This window comes from Mustela putorius, unplaced genomic scaffold (assembly GCF_011764305.1).
Source record: "Mustela putorius furo isolate JIRA1106 unplaced genomic scaffold, ASM1176430v1.1 tig00003834_pilon_pilon_pilon, whole genome shotgun sequence".
NCBI classification, from domain to species: Eukaryota; Metazoa; Chordata; class Mammalia; order Carnivora; family Mustelidae; genus Mustela; species Mustela putorius.
The window spans coordinates 44,241,369-44,265,555 of record NW_025421987.1 but is presented as its reverse complement, the minus strand read 5'-3'; the positions used below and the strand labels follow the sequence as shown (position 1 = coordinate 44,265,555).

The 24,187-nt window shown below is 39.8% G+C and overlaps 2 protein-coding genes across 8 annotated transcripts in view; one reads left to right on the top strand and one right to left on the bottom strand.

Annotated features, from left to right (window-relative positions):
• The window catches only part of POGLUT1 (protein O-glucosyltransferase 1), a 30,253-nt gene extending 16,857 nt beyond the window's left edge, over positions 1-13,396 (bottom strand). For 3 of the 4 annotated variants that reach the window (XR_006609102.1, XM_004772818.3, XM_004772820.3), the window contains exons 1-4: positions 13,240-13,395; positions 12,413-12,503; positions 11,099-11,242; positions 1,999-2,134 (exon numbers count right to left, since the gene is read on the bottom strand). Coding sequence is in view for 2 of the 4 variants with exons in the window: in XM_004772818.3 (XP_004772875.1) it covers positions 1,999-2,134; positions 11,099-11,242; positions 12,413-12,503; positions 13,240-13,324 (456 nt within the window). In the remaining 2 variants the exon portion in view is untranslated. Of the gene's footprint in view, positions 1-1,998; positions 2,135-11,098; positions 11,243-12,412; positions 12,504-13,239 lie in introns of all 4 variants that reach the window. The other variant, XR_006609103.1, reaches the window with a different exon arrangement.
• Positions 13,397-17,124: 3,728 nt separating this feature from the next.
• TMEM39A (transmembrane protein 39A) overlaps positions 17,125-24,187 on the top strand; it is a 30,856-nt gene continuing 23,793 nt past the window's right edge. For 2 of the 4 annotated variants that reach the window (XR_006609101.1, XM_045088418.1), the window contains exons 1-2: positions 17,125-17,463; positions 18,612-18,798. Coding sequence is in view for 3 of the 4 variants with exons in the window: in XM_045088418.1 (XP_044944353.1) it covers positions 18,686-18,798 (113 nt within the window). In the remaining variant the exon portion in view is untranslated. The remainder of the gene's footprint in view (positions 17,464-18,611; positions 18,799-24,187) is intronic. The other 2 variants (XM_045088419.1, XM_045088417.1) reach the window with 2 other exon arrangements.

The window sequence follows — 24,187 nt, the reverse complement described above, 5'->3', positions numbered from 1 at the left end:
ATGTTATGTATCTAATGGGCTTATTTTGAATATTAAATGAGTTAGTACATGTGAAAAGCTTAGACCAGTGTTTGGAACATGGTAAGTACTCGGTAAGTGTTAATTAGTATTACCTAATACTGTGGTACTGTGGAACTCACACTAGTTGGTCAATAAATTCTTGGTTATTTGTTGGTCAGGGCCAGAAGTGCTGATGGGCAGGATGGGGGAAAGGGATATCATCCCACATCTTTCAAAAAAAGTTTAAAACCATTTGTTCCCCTTTTTGTGGTTAATTCTATTAAACTTCTGGCCACTGATAGATCTCTATCTCTTCATTTTCTTCACTGGGATTACACATGCAATATGATGTTCACATATTCTCAAATACTTTTAAAAAATGATATGTGATTCATCAAGTCGCTAAGACGTAACAGCTGCTCAACAGAAGTGGAACAATTCCTAAAAGGTGAAAGACTAAATTCCCTCTCTAGAGACTAGGAGTCATTGGTTAAGAAAAAAGAGAGGAGGGGCCCCTGGGTGGCTCAGTGGGTTAAGCCTCTGCCTTTGGCTCAGGTCATGATCTCAGGGTCATGGGATCGAGCCCCGCATTGGACTCTCTGCTCAGTGGGGAGCCTGCTCTTCCTCCTTTCTCTCTCTACCTGCCTCTCTGCCTACTTGTGATCTCTGTCAAATAAATAAATAAAATCTTTAAAAAAAAAGGGGAAAAAAAAAGAAAAGGGGCGCCTGGGTGGCTCAGTGGGTTGAGCCTCTGCCTTCGACTCAGGTCATGATCTCAGGGTCCTGGGATCAAGCCCCACATCGGGCTCTCTGCTCGGCAGGGAGCCTGCTTCCTCCTCTCTCTATGCCTGGCTCTCTGCCTACCTGTGATCTCTCTCTCTCTGTCAAATAAATAAATAAAATATTTAAAAAAAAAAAAAAAGAGAGGAGATGAAAAGAAAGTTAGTATACTGATAGTCATACTTTACCATCCACCAAAACAACAAATAAATGACAAAAATAAATTCCTTATTGATGTACATGAGGTCCTCTGTCTGTTCTTCTGGAAGGGTTTTATGATAAACGAGACCAAGCACTTTTGAGAAATGAGGCTAAACCATGGGAAATGCAACACCAGTGTGGCCTCAGCTCACTTGCAACACAGGAAATAAGTCTAGAGAGAAAGTAAACTGCGATAAAGAAAAAGTAAGGATAAAATGTCCCTCTTTGGAGAAACCAAATCAGAGATGGTGTTCCTTTTCTCAAAGTCCATAGGGTTTTCCTAAGCCCCCTCTTTCCCCATAGAATCTTCCATCCATTCTCTTTGAGTCTGCCCCCACCAAATGTGTTCATGCCTAGTCTCTAAAGAACCATCCCTGCCAATACATATTTGCAAGAACCAGAACACTGAGAAGATATTAACTGTCCCAAGTTCTTTAAGTCCATAGGTGTGAGCTAGTACATGTATTCCTCCATAACTAGACGGGAAGATGACCCTCTCACATACCCCTCTTGGATATCCAGGCCTATCCCTTCAACATAGTGCTTAGGCACAAACTGGGTGGAGTTATCTATCACCTTCAGTTTCACTGTTAGCCATGTTGAGCCCCTGGGATAGACTGACAGGACAGACAGGACTACATATATGGGAGCTCAATAAATATTTTTTGCATAAAGATGTTCCCTAACTCCAAGCCCATGAGGTCTCTTAAGTCACTTTCTCCCATGCTCTATAGGATCTCTGAACCTTGCCCTCAATGTCCTATTGGTTCTTCAGGCCTCCATCATTCCCTACCCTTCATCCTTAGCCCTGTAGATACTTAAGCAATCTTACTCACATTACCCAACTACTCGGTTTTATTGCTCAGCTACTGTGAAGCTAAGGACACAGACCAATTCTTGGAACCCAGATCTCATCCTCACCACTACCCATCAGACTCTTGTCACAGGACAATCATCTCATACTTATACTCTAGAGGACCACCCTCCACCTCCCCATACGGCTCTACCTATACTTACCTTACTGAAGGAGAAGACTGGAATGGCAGGCTCCATCCATTTAGGAACCTGAGGATAATCTCGTACATTAATCACCATTTCCATGTCCGGAAGCCGCCCAATAACTTCCAAAATAAAGTGTTCAACACCACTACACCTGCCAACCAGAAATACCACAAATTTACCATACTAGTGCCTGCTATAGAAAAAAACGGGGTCCCATTCCCACCATGAAAGCCAGTGTTCAGATCATTGGCCTACTGCAAAGTTTCCCAAAAGCAATGCTTCTAAAAAGACTTTTTGGGCACTTGGGTGGCTCAGTGGTTTAAGCCGCTGCCTTCAGCTCAGGTCATGATCTCGGGGTCCTGGGATCGAGTCCCACATCGGGCTCTCTGCTCAGCAGGGAGCCTGCTTCCTCCTCCTCTCTCTCTGCCTACTTGTGATCTCTCTCTCTGTCAAATAAATAAATAAAATCTTTAAAAAAAAAAAAAGACTTTTTCTACTCTTCTATATTATGCAAGTTCTTTCCTAGCTAACCTGCTCCAGCTTACAATACCTAATGAAATTTTCCAACTAGATCATAAGTTTGGAGGATGTATTATTGGTACTCCCACCACCTCTCCTCTATACATTCCTATTTTTTTTTAACTTCACTTTTCATTTAATTAGTAAGCAAGATAAAAATTTTGATAGGAGCTGGAAAAAGCTGGTTTTCTAATAGTGTCCCTTGGGCTTTGCATCTCACAAAGATTCTTTTTTATTTCCACCATAATTAAGTCTCATAATTTAGGAGGAAAGATAGGAAAACTTTTATTGCCTTCAACTTGAGTACAGAACACTATCAAAATCAGTTTTGCAAAAAAATAAAAATTAAAATTAAAAAAAATCAGTTTTGCAAGCCAGAAAAGGAGAGTTATGTACACAATATGTTTATACTATACTAGGGTCTATTAAGTGTTCAACAATAGTGCTTTGTCTAAAAAAGCAACATATATATCTTAATTAAAGATACTTTATTGCTAAAAAATGCTAACAATCATCTGAGCTTTCAGAGACTTCAAATACTGATCACAGATCATCATAACAAATATAATAATAAAATTTTAAATACTGAAAGAATCAGCAAAATGTGACACAGAGACATGAAGTGAACAAATGCTGTCAGAAAAATAGCACCAATAGATTTGTTTTATGCAGGGTTGCCACAAAACTTCAATTTGTTAAAAGAAAGAAACAAAGAAAGAAGTGCAATATCTGCAAAAATGTAATAAAAGTGAAACAATAGAACAAGGTATGCCTATATAGCTTTCTGGTTAGACACTCTGGGAATCCTCAGGGGATTTCTGGAAAGAGAGGATACACTAGCAGCTCAGGTCTTCTGCCCCTGTTTGAAGTTCTGACTAGCACTGTCTTGCGGGGAGCATTCCAAGGTTCAGCCAAAATTTTCCAGGAGCATAGAAATGACTGATTTAAAATACTGATTTATATATAGAGAGGTTACTGCAAAAAGTATCAGTGACTCAAAAACAAAGAAAAGATGCTCAACTGTTACGCCCAAGTTTTCACGTCTGAGAGACCACCAAAGAGCCAACACTGATGCAATCACACGACGGTTTATTTGACAAGTTTAAGCTTGGGCCCAAGTACACCCGACACAGCGGAGTAGGGACTTGGATCCTGAACCAGATTACAGTCAGAGTTTTTAAAGGCAGAGTAGGGGTAGACTTGGTGGGTGAGGACAAAGGGGATATTCAGAAGGGCTATCAGGGTAAAGAAGACTGTCAGGATATTGGAGGCCTGGTTATTATCAAGCCAAGGCCGTTTTTTCCTCTAATGAGGCACTGACATGAAGACAATTGGGAGTTTCCTGGTGGAATGTCACATTCCTCCTATCAAGCGTCCTTGTTAGAGAGATTTAGGTTAAGAAGAAATTTAACTTTATTTCCATTTCTTTCCGCCTCAGCCTCCCTCAGTTTTATGGAGGGGTGGGGGACATTATGGCTTGAGGAACGGAGTTATTTGCCTCTGGAAATTGGGCTATTGATATGATAGCTTCTTTGTTGTAAATCTCTAGGACATTTGTAAACTAAAGGAGACTCCAGTCTGGCAGGATTGTGATCTCTGCAAGTTAACTATTTGTTTTTCTTTTAGGGCAGCCAGGGATGGCTGAGGAATGTCACACATACTGCAGAGGGGAGGAGAGCAGGTGGAGAGGGAGTGCAAGGTGCCAGCTTTTGCTTTGTCAAGATGGCTGTACTTATGTCAGGGCTACGAGGTGGGTACAGCCTTGTTTTTCTTGGCCTCCACACAACCATATTAAAGAAATGCACCAAAGGCATCTGGGTGTCTCAGTGGGTTAAGCCTCTGCCTTCAGCTCAGGTCATGATCTCAGGGTCCTGGGATCCAGGCCCACATCAGGCTCTCTACTCAGTGGGGAGCCTGCTTCCCCCTCTCCCTCTGCCTACCTCTGCCTACTTCTGATTTCTCTCTCTGTCAAATAAATAAATAAAACCTTTAAAAAAAAAATGCACCAAGGCCAAACTTATAAAAAAAGAGAAAGAAATGGTAATAGCCAGGGGGTGGGGGGATGAGGGGACAAGACAGAAGGTGTTTAAGGGTACAAATTTACATCAAGTAGTAAATAAGCCCTAGAGATCTCATGCATACACATGATTACAAACAATAGCATTATATTATAATCAAACTTGCTAAGAGACTAGACCTTAATTATTTCAACTACTAAAAAAGAAAGGATAATTAGGTAATATGATAGAAGCATTAATTATTGCTACAATGGCAATCATATTATAATAAGTAAATATACCAAATTCACATGTTGTATACCTTGAATTTATACAGTATTATATGTTAAATATATTTCAATTAAAAACATTAAAAAAATTATTTCAATTAAAACCAAAGTATCGCTATGACAAAAAAAAAAGTGCTGAAGTTAGATGCTAGTCTTCCCTAATCCGATTGCAAAGATCAGAGTCCAATAATACACAGTATTGATAAGAGTATGAGGTGCATTCTGAGCATGTGATACAAGGGTCAGGTAAATGAAAAGGATGGGGGAAGGCACAACTTTGGGGTGGTAGCTGGCTCAGTCAGTAGAACATGTAACTGAACTTGGAGTTGTTGAGTTCAAGCCCCATGTTGGGTGCAGAGATTACTTAAAAGAAAAAAAAAATGGAAAAAAAAAATAGAAAAGAAAAGAAAAAAGAGGCACAACTCCTTTGGAGGACAGTTTGCTTCTATTTACCAAGATTTTAAAAACACATTAATTGGCTTACTTAATCCTACTTCTAGGAATTTAGCCTGTAGATATAACTACATGAATACTCAAAGGTATAAGTACAACACATTGTTTGCATCTGTTAAAATTCAAAGGGGAGTGGTGGAGAATAAAGTAAATGCCCACTGACAGAAGGCTGAATAAAGAAATCCATACAATGGATTATTTATTATGCAGTCACAAAAGAGTGAGGTGTGCCCTGTATACTCTTTTTTTTAAAATGTTATTTATTTTAATAAACATATTATGTATTTTTATCCCCAGGGGTACAGGTCTGTGATATTCTGTATACTCTTTTTTTTTTTTTTTAAAGATTTTATTTATTTGCCAGAGATAGAGTACACACAAGCAGGCAGAGAGGTAGGCAAAGGCAGCGAGAGAAGCAGGCTCCCTGCCGAGCAAGGAGCCCGATGTGGAACTCGATCCCAGGACCCCGGGATCATGACCCGAGCCGAAGGCAGCGGCCTAACCAACTGAGCCACCCAGGCGTCTCTGCCCTGTATACTCTTAAGGAACAATTTCAAATCTACTGTTCTATGGAAAAGAAAAGTAAGTTGCAGAACAAAAGATACAGCATTTTCTAATTTGTTGATGAGTCTAGACAATTGTATAGGCACAAACTATTTCTGGAAGGATATACAAGAAACTTATAATGGTGGCTATCTTTTCAAAGGAGGATTCAGGGACTATACATCTAGGAGTTAAAGGTAGTAGAGAAATTTCCTTTTCCTTGTATATATTTTGGGGTTATCTAAATATTTTACCATGTGCATGGAAAATTCCTTTGATAATAAATAAATAGAACTGGTAAAAAGTGGAAAAATATATTATTGCTGTACATTTATATTTAAGAGCTAAAACATTTAACATTTTTTCATGTTTAGCTTTCAAAATAGCACTCTTTCACATACTATATAATTCTATTTATAATTCCATTTATATAAAACTCCAGAAAATAATCTATGACTGAAAGCAAATCAGTGGATGTCAGAGGACGGGGTAAAAGGATGGCATGGCAGGGAGGGTTTGGGCAGAAGGACTGCAAAGAGGCACAGGGAACATTTGGGGAGTGACAGATATGTTCATTATCTTGATGTGTACATATATCAAAACTTAACAAATTGCCATTACAGCAAAAAGAATAAAATATCCAAAAAAAGGAATAAAATACCTAGTAATAAATTTAACCAATAAGGTAGACGACATATATTCTGAAAACTGTCAGACAATGATGGAAGAAATTTAAGATGATACAATTAAATGTAAAGATGTACCATACTTGTGGATTGGCAGAATTCATATTGATAAAATGTCCATGCTCCTGAAAGTAATCTATATATTCAATGCCTCTATCAAAATACCAATAGCATTTTTCACAAAACTAGCACAAATCATTCTAAAATTTGTATGGAACCACAAATGAGTCTGGATAGCCAGACTTGAGGAAGAAGAACAAAGCTGTAAGCATCAAGATCCCAGGTGTCAAATTATACTACAAAGCAATAATAATCAAAATGGTATGGCACTGGCACAAAAATGGATTACTAGAACAGAATAGACAGCCCAGAAATAAACCCACACTTGTATGGTCAATTAATCTATGACAGAGAAGGCAAGAATATAAAATGGAGAAAAAATAGCTTCTTCAATAAATGGTGTTGGGAAAAATGAACAGCTACATGCAAAAGAATGAACAAAAACAAACTCAGAATGGATTAAAGACCTAAGTACAAGGCTTGAAACCATAAAACTCCTAAAAGAAAACAGGTAGTAAACTCTTGGATGTTAGTCTTAGCAATATCTTTTTAAATCTGTCTCTTCAGGCAAGGATAATAAAAGCAAAAATAAACAATTGGGACAACATCAAATTAAAAAGCTTTTGCACAGTGAAGAAACAACAAAACAAAAAGGCAACATACTAAATGGAGGAAGACATTTGCAAATGATACATCTAGTAAAGGGTAAATATAAAAAATACATAACTCCTATAACTCAACACCAAAAAACAAACAATCCAATGAAAAAATGGACAGAGGACAGGAATAAACATATTCCAAAGAAGATGCATTATGTACAGATGGCAAACAGACACAGGGAAATGCAGATCAGAACCATAACAAGACATCATCACCTCACACCAGTCAGAATGGCTATAACAAAAAAGACAAGAAATAACAAATGTTGGCAAGGATGTGAAGAGAACCTTCAAGCACTGTTGGTGGGAATGCAAAGTGGTGTAGTCACTGTGCAAAACAGTATGGAGATTCCTCAAAAAAATTAAAAACAGAAATATCCTATGATTTGATAATTCTGCTTTTAGAGGGTATTTATCCAAAGAAAACAAAAATACTAATTTGAAAAGATATATATACCTCTATGTTTACTGCAGCATTATTTACAATAGTCTACATATGGAAGCAACCTGAGAGTCCATCAATAGATAAAAGGACAAAGATTGGGCGCCTGGGTGGCTCAGTGGGTTAAGCTGCTGCCTTCGGCTCAGGTCATGATCTCAGGGTCCTGGGATCGAGTCCCGCATGGGGCTCTCTGCTCAGCGGGGAGCCTGCTTCCTCCTCTCTCTCTCTGCCTGCCTCTCTGCCTACTTGTGATGTCTGTCAGATAAATAAATAAAATCTTTAAAAAAAAAAAAAAAAAAAAGGACAAAGATTATATATATATATATAATCTTTGTCCATCTTTTCAAATTAGTATATATATAATATATAGTATATAATGTATAGTATATATTACATAAAGTATATATTTTATATATAATATATATGATATACATATCCTATATATAATGGAATATTAATCACTCATAAAAAAGAATGAGATCTTGTCACTTGTGACAACATGGATGAACCCAGAGGTTATTATGCTAAGTGAAATAAGTCAGACAGAGAAAGACAAATACCATATACCAAAAAGACTTAATAAATATATAAACAAATTCATATGATTTCATTTATATGTGGAACCTAGAAAACAAAACAAATCAATGAACAAAAAGCAGAAACAGACCCATAAGTACAGAGAACAAACAGATGATTGCCAAAGAGAAAGGGAGAGGGGATGGGGCAAATGGGCGAAGGAGACTGGGAGATACAGACTTCCAATTATGAAATAAATAAGTCATGAGGATAAAAAATACAGCATAGGGAATATAGTCAATGGTATTATAATAGTGTTGTATGGTTAAAGACAGTAACTATACTTGTGGTGAGCACAGAATGGCATACAGAGTTGTCCAGAATCATTATGTTGTACATCTGAAACTAAGGGAATGTTGAGTGTCACTATGCTTCAATAAAAAGTCATGGGGAATATACTCAATAATACTGTAATCACTTTGTATGGTGACTGACAGTAACCACATGTATCACGGTAAGCATTTTGTAATGTATAGACATATGGAGTCACTATCGTGTACACCTGAAACTAATATAATATTGTATATTAGCTATACTTCAATTAAGAATAAATTAAATTTGGGGGCTTCTGGGTGGCTCAGATGGTTAAGCATCTGCCTTTGGCTCAGGTCATGATCCCAGGGTCCTGCAATCGAGTCCTACATCAGGGTCCCTGCTCAGTGCAGAGCCTGGTTCTCCCCTCTCCCTCTGCCATTCCCTCCACCTGTGCTCTCTGGCTCTCTCTCTCTGTCAAGTAAATAAATAACATCTTTAAAAAAAGGAATAAATTAATTTTTAAAAAAGATAATGAACATAAAGAAACTTATGAAGTTGTATGCGCAGTTCGTGTCAGCCATACCTCTCTAAAGTTATTATTTTAAAAATACTATTATTCTCCATCTTTGAAATGACAGATCTCCAGTCATTTAATTACATGGTGCTCTGGTTCCTCAGCAAAATCTCTCAGCTCATCCTTGAAGTGCTGAATTTACATTTTACTTTGTTCGGAATAAAATTTTTTATATGCCTTACAGGCTCCTCAGACTGGGTGAATTAAAAGTATCCAGACTTAGAAAGATACTATTTTTGGCTAGATGGGAATCTGAGATATTATTCAAATGTGTCCATTTCATTAAGGACACTAGTTCTGAATATTTCATTTTGTTTCTTTTTTGCTCAACTCTGTTTCCTTAGTTCTGTAGGTAGTTGAGATAGAGAACTTTCCACGCATTAGAGATACAGAACATTTTATTGTTAATGAAATGTCCTGTGCTCCCTTAAGAACATTTCTACAAGTTCATGATTCTGACCAAAATGTTCTGAGGTCTGGAATGAGAGGTATGTGCCTTTCAGAAATTTTGTATGTAATTTCATCTGAAAATTGTTCAGCTAATTATATTAGGTGAGCTTTTAAAGTCTAACAATGTCTATACTCCTATTTTTTTTCTCATTTGTAGAAATTAGAAATTCCTCTACACTCACAATCTATAAAGTCTTTATTATTGTCCCAAATAATGAAAGAAATGCCTGTCTAAAATACCTCAACAGGGGCACCTATGTGGCTCAGTTAGTTAAGTCTTTGCCTTTGGCTCAGGTCATGATCTCAGAGTCCTGGGATTGAGCCCTGCAACAGGACTCCCTGCTCAGCGGGACATCTCCTTCTCCCTCTCCCTCTGTCCTCCCCTCATGTGCTCTCACTCACTCTCAAATAAAGAAATAAAATCTTCAAAAAAAAAAAAAAAACCTAAATAATTTTGCCCACTACCACCTTATTTACCCTAACACTTGATAACAAAAATGTAATTGTGATTACTTCAGGGTAGTAGGATATTAAGTAATCTTTATTTTCTTTTTTGTTGTTTTCACATATTTTTGACAATGAAAATGTAATAACGTGTAATAAAGTTGTTATTAAGAAAAATTCTTTATGTCCATATGGATGGATATTATTTGCACTACTGCTCATTTACCTTTTTTGGTTTTTAAGGTTTTATTTCTTTACCTGACAGAGAGAGAGAGAGAGAGAGAGCATGAGCAGGAGGAGGGGGAGAGGGAGAGGAAGAAGCAGACTTCTTGCTGAGGGGTGAGGCCCCACCGGGGCTCAATCCCAGGACCCTGGGATCATGACCTGAGCTGAAGGCAAATGGTTAACTGACTTAGCCACTCAGGTGTCCCTCACTTACTTTACTTTTAATGACAGAATAGAGATTGTTTAGAAAGAAGATCTTAGGTAGGGGAATACCATGACCTCTGAGTTTTGTACTTTGTAATTTTATAAAGATTTGAGTTTAAAAAAAAAAAAAGGCTTCCTATAAGGGAGATTTCTCATTTATTGTATAAATATATAATGCTACCTACACCCAACCTTCAGGCTCAGTCCATGACCCTCCCTAATTACCCCCAACCCTCAGCCCACTGATAAGTTACCTCAACTCTCACACCTGAATTCCTGGCTGGAATAGTCTGCATTATCTGCAGCCCCAGTTACTCTTATCTTTCCATCACCTTTCTCCAAATACTCAGTATCAAGAACAATACTTGACCCATGCTAAACACTCAGTGCTTCTCCTCCTTGAGCCCAGCCTATACCTGCTGGGTTTCATCAGCCCATTCCCTACAGCTTCTATATCTGGGGAAAGATGAGCAGGGCAGAGCCATAGCCAATACAATCATTGATGTGCCCAAGCCTCAGGGAGAGGAGACAGACTTTAATATAGGAGAAAGAGGGGGCAGGAGTTGGCAAGAAAAATCCCCAGGTAAGAAGAGCTTGTGACTATTTTCTGGTCCCTCTGAAATGTGAGGAGAGATTCACCTGTGGGCCCCTTTAACTAACTTCTCTATGAGAACATTATCAAGTAAGCCCATAAATAAGAAGATTGAAAGATATATCTATCTACCTCATAATTCTTACCTTGAAGGGAACATGCAGTCATTCTCTCGGTATAATCTGTTCTTAATTATCTGATAGTGGGTCCCTAGTTTCCTTCTGACTACTTCCGCCATCATCTTCCTGGAAATACCTCCTCGGAAGGGAGTCAGATCCTCTTCTATGACCCTGGAAAAGAATGTGAATCATCAAGTAAAGCAGGTCAAGAAAGTGGTACCATTCTACCTACTTTTTATCTGTGGGTGTAGATTTAGTATTAGAAAACAAAGTAAACCAGGGAAAGAATAGAAGGCAGGAATAAGCAATGTTTCCCCCAGAAGCACACAGGTAATCTAAACCAAAACAACAAAGCCACAAAGAGGAAAAAGCAAGTCAACTTTTCTTCTTCCTCCTTCCATCTGGATTGCCCCTCCTCTGCTTGATCCACATTCCTCCTTCAATACTCACACAACACCCATGTCCTCCCAGTCACTGCAGTCCCCCTACCCTCCCCTTCTCTGATTCCCATAGAAGGTATGATCTTTGCCTTACAGTCTGACACTCTCTGATGTCCTTGGTCTCAGACTGACTCCCTTGTTTGGGTCTGTGTGACCCCCACTCACCACACATACTCTAACAGTTTGACAGCAGTAATCAGAAATTACACTATTTTGTATCCCTTTTTAAAGTTCGTTATATAGTTTTTCAATAAGTATCTTAAGCATTAGGTGAATTTTTTGAGGAGTCATAGAACAACACAATGAGGAAATAAAGGACCCTGTTATTTAGCTGACGAGGAATCTGAGACTCAGAGAAGTTAGGACTTGCCACAGGGATAATTAATGGGAGATCGGCAACGAAAACCCACGGCTGCTAGTTTGGGTTTGATCACTTTGATTACTCAAAGATTACTTTGAGTAATCTTTCTTTCACATTACCTTCTCAGTCATAATTTGCATACTTAAAAATTACCAATAAGAAAGTATGATTAGGTTCATTTATAAACATGTTCATTCCCCTGACAATATTTACTGAACTCTTACTGAGGGCCAGCACCAGGGATGCAACATGATTAAGACGTAGGCCTTGATCTCAAGAAGCTTTCAGTCCAGTGGGGAGCAGGGACAAGTATGTGTAGCTAACTCCAAGAAGTAAGTAGCCTTGCTGACACCATCTAGGCCTCTCCTATCCTAGTACATCTTTGTTCCTTAGAAATAGGAAACCCACTGCAGGAATCTTGTCTTTTATGAAGGCATGCTTGGCCCTCTGATCACTGTAACCCAGGTATCTAGGGGATTTTAGGGGACTTCTTGTGACAAGCACTAAACTCTCAAAGACATATAAAAGAAGTGAACTCACCCATGGTAGCAGCTGCAATTTTGACTTGAACATGGTTCATATTTCTCCAAAGACCTGTTAATTTGGTCAATATATACTTTCCATTTTGAACCTTCAAGAAGTGAAGTAAATGAGAGTTAACAAAATACCCTGAGCATTCTCATTTGCTGGCAGCAGGCATGCAGAACCAACAGATGGCCAAAACTTTAAGACACCCTTTCCCATTCCACTGGTAGAAACGAAACGCCAGGAAGAATTCATTCTGTAATTCTCCAGCACTCATGTCAAGTCTGCTCCTCTACTCGGGCTGTCCGGTGTCCAAGAAATTAGAAAATGTCCAAGTCTGGCACTCAGAAAGCTATGAATAAACTGGTGACACGTATTCTCACCTTTTACTAATCAAAGTGAACCCTATAAAGAGGATCAGTTAAAAGGCACCGATATTAATTCTCCCTTCATCTCTCTGGCAATTCACTAAGAACCACACACACACACACACACACACACACAGAGGCACGCACACGAGTTATCCCCCAGTGTGTTTTAGGGAGGAGCAGCGCAACCAAGCGCAGGCGACACCCGCTGTGGGAGAACACAATTCCCTCTCTTCCCCACCATCCCAATCCCGAAAGACGGGTTACTCTGGGCAGTAAAAGCAGCGCCAGACACCCAAACGCTCTCACTCTCCGCTCCAAGGCTCCCCCGTGCCCTCTGCCCAGCTTTGCGCTCCAGCGGCCAGAGCATCAGCTGGCCGCCGGCCTCACCGGGGAGCCAGAGGGGTGGGAGGGCGCCTCCGGACCGAACCAGACGGCGCCCCAGCAGCAGGCTCTGCCCTGCCGGGAGCCCACCTGACTCCTTCTGGCGGCCCGGCGCTGGGGGCAGTAATAGCAACAGCAGCCAAAGCCTGAGCTGCGGGCGCGCCCACCGCTCCATCACCCGCAACCCACTGCGGAGTCCCCGCGGCTGCGCGGGCGGAAACTCAGCCCCGCACAAAGATGGCCGTGGGCGCCGCACCACGTGGGCGGTGGGCCGCCCCGCACAGAGATGGCGGCGCGCCACTCCGCGCCCCGCCCCCCAGTCCCCAATCCCAGTTTCTCTGGGAGGGCGGTGCGGGGAGTCAGCCTAGTGCTCCGCTTGCAGCGCAGGGCTTGTCCGGCTGGTTTGTTTGGAGCTAGACAGCAGAGTTAGCTGCTTCAAGTCACCAAGGTTCAAAATTCATCTCTCTCTCTCTCAGAAAATTGAAGCCCAGGAGAGAATGAATAAAAGACATCCCCTGGGAAAATATGTCTAATGATGACAATTCCTTATATTCTGCAGCAGTTTAAAACACCTTACTCTCTGCAGCCAGAAAACTGAAGATCAGAGAGGATGTTTTTTGCCCACAGTTACTGGTACAATGTAGGCTAGAAGTTGTTTGCACAACATCAAATTGCTTCTTATTAAATAGTACAGATTTGTTGAGTACCTGAATATATAGAGCACTGTTAGAACCCAAGAGGTGGAAAATAATACAGCACAAATATCTTTGTAATAGGATTTTTAACAATTGAGGTGAATTAGAAGGAAAAAAAATCTGTGGGTAACCTTATACTGGGCAGTATAGGTTTATATATACACATAGGTATATATAGTTATCATACAAGCATTTACTCATTGTCTAAAATGTGCAAGGTAGCACCTTAGGCTCTGTGGAAATATATGAGATCTGTGTCCTTGAGTTTAGAACTAGTGGAAAGATAAATATATTTCCCTAAAGATTATTTACAACATAAGGCAACATGTAACTGCTGTTGGTTTCAGGGGAGAGAGAGAAAGATCAAGATGAGACAGAAATTTGGAAAAGGGGTGGGAAGAGTCTAACAAAATGAAAATGAAATATTGCAGTTAAGGAATGTTGTACAGGAGACACTAAAAACTGGGAAACCATAATTTACAGAAAGTGAGAGTAGAGCATAAGTTGATGGTAGTGGAGGTTTAGGATGTACACTGGGGAATGGTGAAAGATAAAACAATGTTGATTAGTTAGGAACGGGTTATATTACTCATTTTTTGTTGAGTAGGCAAGAAGAGAAAATGAATCTTCAACACTATATTATACAAGACTTCTTCAGGAATACAAATGAAAACTTGAAATTCATTTCTTCTACTTCTGGAAGGTGTGCAGTACTCAAAATGAATGGTTCATTGAGCACGTAACTAAAACAGTGTGTTAGAGAGATGAACGCTGCAGTAACCTTGGCTTCAAAGTTAATCTAAAAAGAATACACCGGAGAATAATTTTTAAAACTTTATTAAGAGTTTTTATTTTCTCGGGGCGCCTGGTTGGCTCAGTGGGTTGAGCCACTGCCTTTGGCTCAGGTCATGATCCCAGGCTCCTGGGATGGAGCCCCGTATTGGGCTCTCTGCTCAGCAGGGAGCCTGCTTCCCTTCCTCTCTCTCTGCCTGCCTCTCGGCCTACTTGTGATCTCTGGCTGCCAAATAAATAAATAAAATCTTTAAAAAAAAAAAAAAGAGTTTTTATTTTCTCTAATTCCAGTTTTCCGTAATCAGAAGAAAATGGAAATCACCTCGTGTTACGTCTTTGAGATGAAAATAAATCAGTATTTTCTGCAACTCTACAATGTTTATCTGTGTGAAAGAACATCAAGAGATTGGAAAATAAGTGGGCCTTGTCCTCAGGAGGAATGAGCTTCATGTGAACCCCAACAATAATTGTTTCATTTCCTCAACAGATGAGGTGGTTTATTCCAGGGGCTCCCCTATGTAAACCAGTGCCAGAATCCCGGAACTACGAAAATCACAGATTTCTGGGTGCCAGCCACAAATTCAAAATGCAAACACTCTGGTTTGAAAGATCCTCCAAGTTTAAGCTCTTCCTGTTTCTTCAAATTCGTTTCATGCCACATTTTCCTTTGCTTGCCATGACCTAGCTATACAGCTTTGTGTTATTTCTCAAACATAACAAGCTCTTGCATATCATAGAATCTCTGCATAAGTTTTGTTTTCTGTCTTGACTGCTTTTCCCTCCCATCTATGCCTCTCTGGTTCCTTCCCAACATTCCTATTTCTGCTGAAATACCATTTCCTCAGACCCCTCACAACAGAACCTCCCTTATTTTTTTTTTTTTTTTTTTTTTTTTTTTAAGATTTTATTTATTTATTTGACAGAGAGAAATCACAAGTAGGCAGAGAGGCAGGCAGAGAGAGAGAGGAGGAAGCAGGCTCCCTGCTGAGCAGAGAGCCCGATGCGGGACTCGATCCCAGGACCCTGAGATCATGACCTGAGCCGAAGGCAGCGGCTTAACCACTGAGCCACCCAGGCGCCCAGAACCTCCCTTATTTTCTACCTTAACCCCTATTTGTCTCTGTAATACTTTTAATGTGGAATTATTCTATTTATCAAATGCTTCCCATTAGAATATAAGTGCCAGGAAGCCAGGGACATATCTGTCTTATTCAGTAAGGCAGTGTCTGGTCCACGGTAGGCACTAAATAAATAGTTGCTGAATGAATGAGGAATGCTGGTGAGGCAGCAGAAAAGTGGCAAAGGAGTTTCAATGGAGCAACCTAGGAAGCAGAGCAAATATGAAAATAAATGTACAAAATTATGGAATTTTGTAATGACCTATGTTAGGTTTTATATATTCGTGCATGAAAGTTCCATAGTATGCTAGGACATTAAGAATATTTAGAATATTACTACTTTTAATGGTTTTGATATTGGGCATTCTGCTACAAATTCTGGCTCTGCCACTTATTAACTGGGTTATTTTCAACAAGTTATTTAACTTCGCTTAAAACTTGTTTCCTTGGGGGGCATCTGGGTGGCTCAGGCTTTAAGCATCTGCCTTCAGCTGGGGTCATGATCTCAGGGTCCCGGGACTGAGCCACATATAAGGCTCCCTGCTCAGCAGGAAGTATGCTTCTCCATCTCCCACTTTCCCTGCTTGTGTTCCCTCTCTCTCTGTCTCTCTGTCAAACAAATTCATAAAACCTTAAAAACAAACAAACAAACCCTTGTTTCCTCTGGAAAATGGGAAAAATGATGGTATCAAAGCAATGTAAGATTTAAATGATCTGCCACTTCCTTTACTAGAAAGCTATTCTCCAACGAACAGCCTAATCATTCTTGGAGGCTTGGTTTAAACCCCTAGATCACAAGTTTTTCTTGGTATTGCCACCACAATCATCCCACAGAAATTTACTATACTGAATAAATTACAATGAATTGCATGTTAATCTCTGACCTTGGGCATACTTTTGTTGCATTTACTATATTGTAATTAGTGTATTTTCCTGGTGTCTCGTCTCTTTCAATAGACTCAGCGATCTGTGCTATTTCCTTGTTTGACTCCAGCATCCAGTCCTTCACTTCACATACAATAAGCGCACGACTGGGTGCTGAAGCATAACATCACGACTTGAGTTGCTTTACCTGGCAGTGACGTGACTTTAGGCGACGTCTCCCACCTACCCTATCTGTAAAACTGGGGCGATAATTTGAACGTGGTTGTTAATGGTAGTCCATGAGATAGCAAAGGACCCCCACGATCGGGCCAGCGGATCTTACACGCCCAGGGAGGAAATACGTTGGCGAGCGCTGGCGGAGAAGGAGGGACCATGAGCCAACAGAGAAGGCGAGTCCCACTGCGCAGGTGCATCAGAAGAGGGTGGGGTGCTGGCTCTCCAGACCGAGTGTTTAGTTCCGGACGCCAGCTCGAGGCTGGAGAGGCCGGCAGTCGCAGTACTGACGTCATCTCCGTGCGCTGCCACGTCTGCTCAGCTCCGCGGTAATGGAGGCTGAGGATGAGTGCTGACCCGGCCCGGCTCTGCCTTTTACCTTAGCTCTGGCTCTAACTCTGGTACTGACGTGGGGCTGGGGCTGGGGCGGGGGCTGGCAGCCCGAAGCCTGGATACCTTTTCTCGACTTTCCGGGCGGGGACGGCCTGCGGACAACCAGCTGGTTTGGAGCGCTTCAACGCAGGGAGGGAATTCTCTTGCCTTGGGTCCAGCCTGTAAAGCCACCGCATTCTCTTAGGGATCCCGCCCCGCCGGCCGGGCCTCCTCCATGCGTGAGTATATCGGGCTTCCGCGCTATGCGATTGTCTCGATCGGCTTCAGCTCCCCGGGTTGCGCCGCGGGAACCGCTTTGTCGTTTGTCCCCTTGTAGGGGCCAGCCTGTTGAAGTTGTGGTCTCTTGTCATCCGCCTCCTCCCACCTCATCCTCTCGCCTCTTCTACCCCAATTTTTTGCTCCCCACTTTTGTTTCCCTCGTTAATTGAGCAAGAACCATCAGGCCCTACGTCCAACGGTTTGAATGTTTTGTCCCACCTGGCGTTTCTTAGTTCACAGCCAAAGGCTGTTAGAAATAGGGAAGATCGGATCAGTCTTTGTAACATTTGGAAAACCAGGGTTTTTCCAGGATGCCATTTTCCAGTCGTTAATACTGAAAGACAAATTTAGGAAGCAGGTTTTGGCATATATACTGGCGGACCCTCCTTTCGGCGAGGATCTTCATCTGTTACTTGCCTTTTAATCTTGCAGTTTCAGTAATTTCTAAGTGATTTTATACCAGGTTTTTTGTAGTGGGCATCTACTGTAGCTCCTTCTGATGTTTTCACTCTAAAATATGGAGTTACCACTTGAACAATTTTATTTTAAAAGAGTTAAAGACCAACTGGTGTATTTACATCCATCCTGTCAGTCCTCACAACAACCTGTGTAGGGCAAAGAATACTTTTGAAGAAACAAACTCAGAGGTTAAATGCCTCAGTTACAGTCAGATAATATGTGGTACATCTGATCTCAGAACCTAGATCCCTTAATAACAAAACCTAACATTTTGGACAGTGCTGATTCTCCTGTATTTCCAGTGGTTTATTGTGGAAGATTACATATGAGTTGGAAATGCATATGTTAGGCATTTCTTGTTAACTTCTACCTGATTGTAATATCATTCATATGACACAAGTCGACTGACAAAAGACACAAATTGTGACTTATCTAACGCTTAATAAAACTTAGATCAGAGCTTAGGCTTCTGACCTATTAGAGTTTGACTAGTCCTTTCATTAGAATAAAGTAGGTAATAGACACTGCAGGAGCATTTATCTGAAAATCTGGTTTTACAAGACCTACTTAGTAAGTTTTTCTGTTGTTTTGCTACATTGCCTGGTTTAAAAATAGTAAACTGATATTTAAATGTCTTTTCTTTGTTCAGAGTTGAAACAGGTTGACGGCCATTAACCTGGCTTGCAACTACAGGTGGCACTGGAAGCAGACTGGTTCCCGGACATGCCCGGTGGAAGGAGGGGCCCTAGTCGGCAGCAGCTAAGCCGTTCAGCTTTACCTTCTTTACAGACTTTGGTTGGTGGGGGCTGCGGCAATGGAACAGGCCTGAGAAACAGGTAAAAAAGGGAGTAAGACTGCATAATTTACAATATTCTGTGATAAGTGAGGCTAACATAACAGTCATCTTGCTATTCAGATACTTGCTTATCAAGGTTATTTCTTAACAATGAAGTGGGAATCCTGCCCTTGAAGATTGAAAGCTCAGTATTTCAGAATACTTTTGAGTGGAAAATTGTGATATGGGGCCCACAAAGTGAAAGCTGTCCAATTCTTACTTACGGCTGATAATCCAACTTCTAACATTTTTAGCTACTAAAAGAAGGGAGAAGAGAATTAAAGTACAAGAGAAATGTTGTGGTTTAACTACTTACTAGCGTTCTTTTTTTGGAGTGAGGAAGGACAAATTAAAACTGACAGTTAACATGAAATTTTAAAATTAGAAGTCATATTCTGTCAAGGGTCTTAAAAATTATTTTGTTCAAAAAATTGTTTGAAATGAATACATTGTCAGTTGTAACTCAAACATTATGAGTAGTATATGAGAATAAAGAATGTGGTCTTTTTAATGGAAATTTATCTTTGTTCTTAATTTTCAAAAGTTAGGTTGAATTATTTCTAATCTTACCCAGGATAACTGACTTCATGAGGTATTTCAGTCACGTAGCAGTGGAAAAAGATGGTTTTTACTTTATATCAAGTGTTTGATCAAGATAATTTTTGTCACCTAATTTCTGCTTTCTTTCTGCATTGAGTTTTCTCTTGCTTGGATTCTCATTTTCAGTACTGCTAGCAATCAGTACAACTGTTGCATTTTTAGGCCCTCCTGATGTTATTTGTGCACTTCTCTCTTCATGGCCTGCCCTCCTTCTTTCTGACTTTCCAGCCCAGGTTCTACTCAATCCTCAAAATCAGTTCTGATCTTGTTTCAGTGGGGCTCTCCCCGAAATTCCTGTTTGAAGGGATTTTTCTAGGCTCCGATTCTCATTATACTAATTGTCAATCAAAATTTTATATTTTTGTATGATACAGAATACTTATAATATATTCTAGAGTATTATTTTTTCACTCTGCTGGTTTTTGGATTTCCTCATGTTAAAAACAGTGATATTATCTGCTTCACAGCAGGATGTTGAAAATAAATGAAATAGTAAATTGCAACAATTTTTTAGAAGTTTAAATTTTCCAAAATTTATACAATAACATGTATTACTTTATATTTTTAAGACTAAAAAAAGGGAATATGTGAAAATGCTCTTGAAGGTACTATATACCATTGATTTTGAGGTAGAATATTTTGAGTACATGCCTCAATTTTACTAATATATACTATCGATTTAGTGATTTAGTTCTTTTAAATTGCAACAGGAAATTGTAGCTGTGCCTTACTAGGATTATAGCTAGCTAAAAAATTCTAACTCTGCTTCTGTATTAACTCCAGCAGTTGTTTGTTCATTTTCTTCTACTTTGGCTTTGTGGATTCCCCTAGATAATTATGTTCTCAGACTGTCCCATGGAATCCCTCCTCAGGGTTTCAGGGACTGCTGTAGACTTCAAAGGGAGGAGGAGTTAGGTAGGCCTAGTAGTCCAGGCTTCAGGTTTACTAGTCCTTTTTTAATCAGACTAACTCCTTCTCTGTGTGTTCTGATATCAGGATATCGTGTAAAATGTCCTTTGGGAGAAGGAAAATGAAGTGTTCTGCTAGTAAAAAAAAAAAAGAATTGAAAATCACATTTCTAGATGGTTTTTCCTTGGCCTGGTGAACATAGGAATCAAATATGGACCAAAATCTTCCTTCAAGTTTGCAGATAGAATACTGGGAAGACCTAGGAACATTTGGAAAATACTTGTGCCCTTGATTGGATATAGCTATGATCATGTATTCTTTTCTCTACCTTCTTTGTAGCTCTTCTATCCTGGCTTTCAGAGTTCTAGTTATGGTTGCCTTGATCAACTTCTCCACCCATTCTCCCCTTTTAACATATTCAATGGGGGTAGTAAGAAGAGAAGTGCATTTATCATAATTTGAATAAAGAGAAAGATCAGAGTTGTTCATGGCTTAAAAAAATTACTGAAATTATTATTGAGTGATTATTTTGTGACACTTTTTTCTAGAGAGGTTATTTTGAAAGAAGATGTTCTATGTTTGTTTCTTGTTGGGAAAGAAAAGACCTAGAATAGCTTATTATATAACACCTAGGAAGGGTTATAAGAAATATGGATAAAACCAGTGGTAGATGGCCTAGAAAATAGTTTTAAGAAGGTTGTGTACAAAGAAAGACAAGGTCTAGATGAGAACTTACTTCTGGAGTCTCTGTAGAGTACTGAAGAGAGAACTAGATAATTGTTTAAGTGTGACACAATTTTGGATGATATATTTGATTCTGCAAGACATAGGTCAGCTGGAGAAGAGAGCATTTGCATGTGTTTGTGGCATAATTGGTGAAGGTCAACTTGGGAGTGTCAGAGAGCTAGTTTGGTGACAAATATCAAGATTGAAATCCATAGTTCCCTGTCCTTTTTCTTTCTTTTTTTTTTTTCCCCTTAAGAAGAACAGGGATTTGTTCACAGGAGAAAGTGCTGAGATGATTGCCTTTAAAAAAGGAGGATATGCTGTGAATTTCTGAGTTTCCTAGAGAGCTTTTAGTTGAGGGAGAATCTTATTTGAGAAGGACTAAGTGATTTTTTTCTTTGTTTTGTCCTTGCATATACTTTGTTAATAATATGACCTAAGTATGTCCAAATGATCACTGCTTTTTCTGTCCCTCCTAATTCTTTTTTATTTCCTTGAATCATTCTTGCTTTATCCATATGCTTAGCAAAACCTTCGTAAAAACCTTGGGTACTGAGTCTCTAATGAGGCTTTCTGTAGACAGCATTTCGTGTGTGTTCTCGCAGGTAGTTGCAGAAGGATTTTTTTTTTTAATATTTTATTTATTTGACAGACAGAGATCACAGGAAGGCAGAGAGGCAGACAGAGGAGGAAGCAGGCTCCTTGCTGAGCAGAGAGCCCGATGCAGGGCTCGATCCCAGGAGCCTGGGATCATGACCTGAGCCGAAGGCAGAGGCTTTAACCCACTGAGCCACCCAGACGCCCCTGCAGAAGGATTTAAGTTGCTTCTGTATGACTCCACTGAAAAGGACTCTTGGACGTTTGCACCTGGTTTCCTCCAGACTTTGCCCCATGTACCTATTCCCTCTGCTGATTTTGATTTATATCCTTTTACTATAATGAACACAACTGTATGCCAGTCCTGTGAATCTTCAAGCCTGGGCATGATCTTAGGGACATGTAGCACAGTGTAAAAGAGAATATGTTAACATTGAAAAGAATTCTTCTTCTTTTTTTTTTTTTTTAATTAACATATAATGTATTATTTGCCCCCCCCCCCCCCCGGGGTACAGGTTGAAAAGAATTTTTTAAAGAGAATCTGTTCCAACTCTTGCATTATACGTGAAGAAACTGAGGTTCAAGGATATAAAGTTACTTTCTCAAAGGCTGCTTTCACAAAGACTGACCTTTAAAGTTACTTTCTACAAAGACTGTCAATAGTCCTGGTCTAGTCCTGGATAGACAGGATTATCCCACATTGTATCTAAAATGTATTTGTGCCATTTTGCTTTTTTTTTTGCATCTATTTTTATATCCTGTTAGAGAAATACTTTTATTTTTCCTAAATAATACCTCTAATTTTCTGAGATGTATAGACCAAGTCTGTTTATTTTAACTATTTTTTTTTTTTTTGGTCTTAAGAGCTTTGATTTTATCTATTAAGCTTTCAAATATAAAAAAAAAAAAATGTTCCTTTTTCCCTCAGATGCTCTGCATCACTTTATTTGATCTTTGACCCTTTGTTTTTTGGCTTGAAGTATAATAGCCAAGGCTGTGTGAAGTATCACAAATGTAGATTTTCTGCACTGTATTTTGAATATTTCTTGACCCCAGCATTTCATTGGCTTTGTTAACAGCAGAAAAGCACATTAATCTGCTTTATTTGGGAAAAATTCTGTAAGAACCTTTTTAACCTTTAAATAATAACATAATTTAGCATGCTTTCTCCCTTCATGTATTTTTGACTGAAGAGGTATAAGAATTTTCAGTTTGGGGGTGCCTGGGTGGCTCAGTGGGTTAAGGCTCTACCTTTGGCTCAGGTTATGATCTCGGGGTAATGGGATCGAGCCCCGTGTCAGGTTTTCTGCTCAGCGGGGGGGCCTGCTTCCCCCGCCCCGCCTCTCTGCCTACTTGTGATCTCTGTCAAATAAATAAGTAAAATCTTAAAAAAAAAAAAAGAATTTTCAGTTTGTCCTAGAGTTGCTCTTGACCTTATAATTTTCATAAGAATTTTGTATTTCCTTATCTTGTGATTAACTAGGGAGAGGGAATACATTGGCTGTTGGCATTAATCCCTTATATTCAGGTCTACTGACTTGTATGACTCCATAGAGCACCTTTTAGGTTGTATTCTATGTGAGTGATAGCTCCTGGAGTTGTGCAATAGCCCATGTCCCAGAACACAGGAGAACACAGAAGTTCAGAACACAGTAGTTCACAATCAACTCCCTGGTAAGCTTGGTCTATTGGAATAATCTTTGGAAATGAGAGGAAGAAATTTGTGTAGTTTTTTTCCCCACCCTCTCCCTACCCATCCCTCTTCCCTTCCAGCTCTTCTGAGATTCTGCCATGGTATTCTTTTTTTTTTTTTTTTAAAGTAGGCTTCTTGCCCAGCATGGAGCCCCACACAGGGTTTGAACTCACAACCTGAGATCAAGACCTGAGCTGAGATCAAGAGTTAGTACCTCAACCAACTGAGCCACCCAGGCACCCCTCTGTCGTGCTATTCTTAACTGTTCAGAATGAGCAGAGTTTATATTCCCATAATCACTTAAAGTACTATATATTTCACATACTAATGCTACAATTCTATATTTGGAAATCTTAGAGTAGAAAGATAACGTGGATATTGTTCCTTCTCTGGAATCTTCTTTGGAAATATCCAAACCAAGCCTCTTTTCCTTGTTCTGAAACAATAATAGACCCTTAATAGCTGTAACTATTCCCAGGTCTATAAACAATGGGAAAGTTCATTCCCTATCCACCCCTGTTTTATCATTTTAGGTAGCCCAGCTATTTCTGACCTATATAAAAAAGCATCGAAGAGGGCACCTGGGTGGCTCAGCTGGTTAAGCAACTGTCTTCGGCTTGGGTCATGATCCTGGAGTTCAGGGATCGAGTCCCGCATCGGGCTCCCTGCTCGGCGGGGAGTCTGCTTCTCCCTCTGACCTTCTTCCCTCTCATGTTCTCTCTCTGTCACTCTGTCAAATAAATAAATAAAATATATATATAAAAAAAAAAGCATGGAAGAAAGAACAGCTAGAAAATGGGGAGTAAAATCTCTATATTTTAATTTGTATTTTAAGAGATTTCTCTTTCATGACCACATTGGTCTG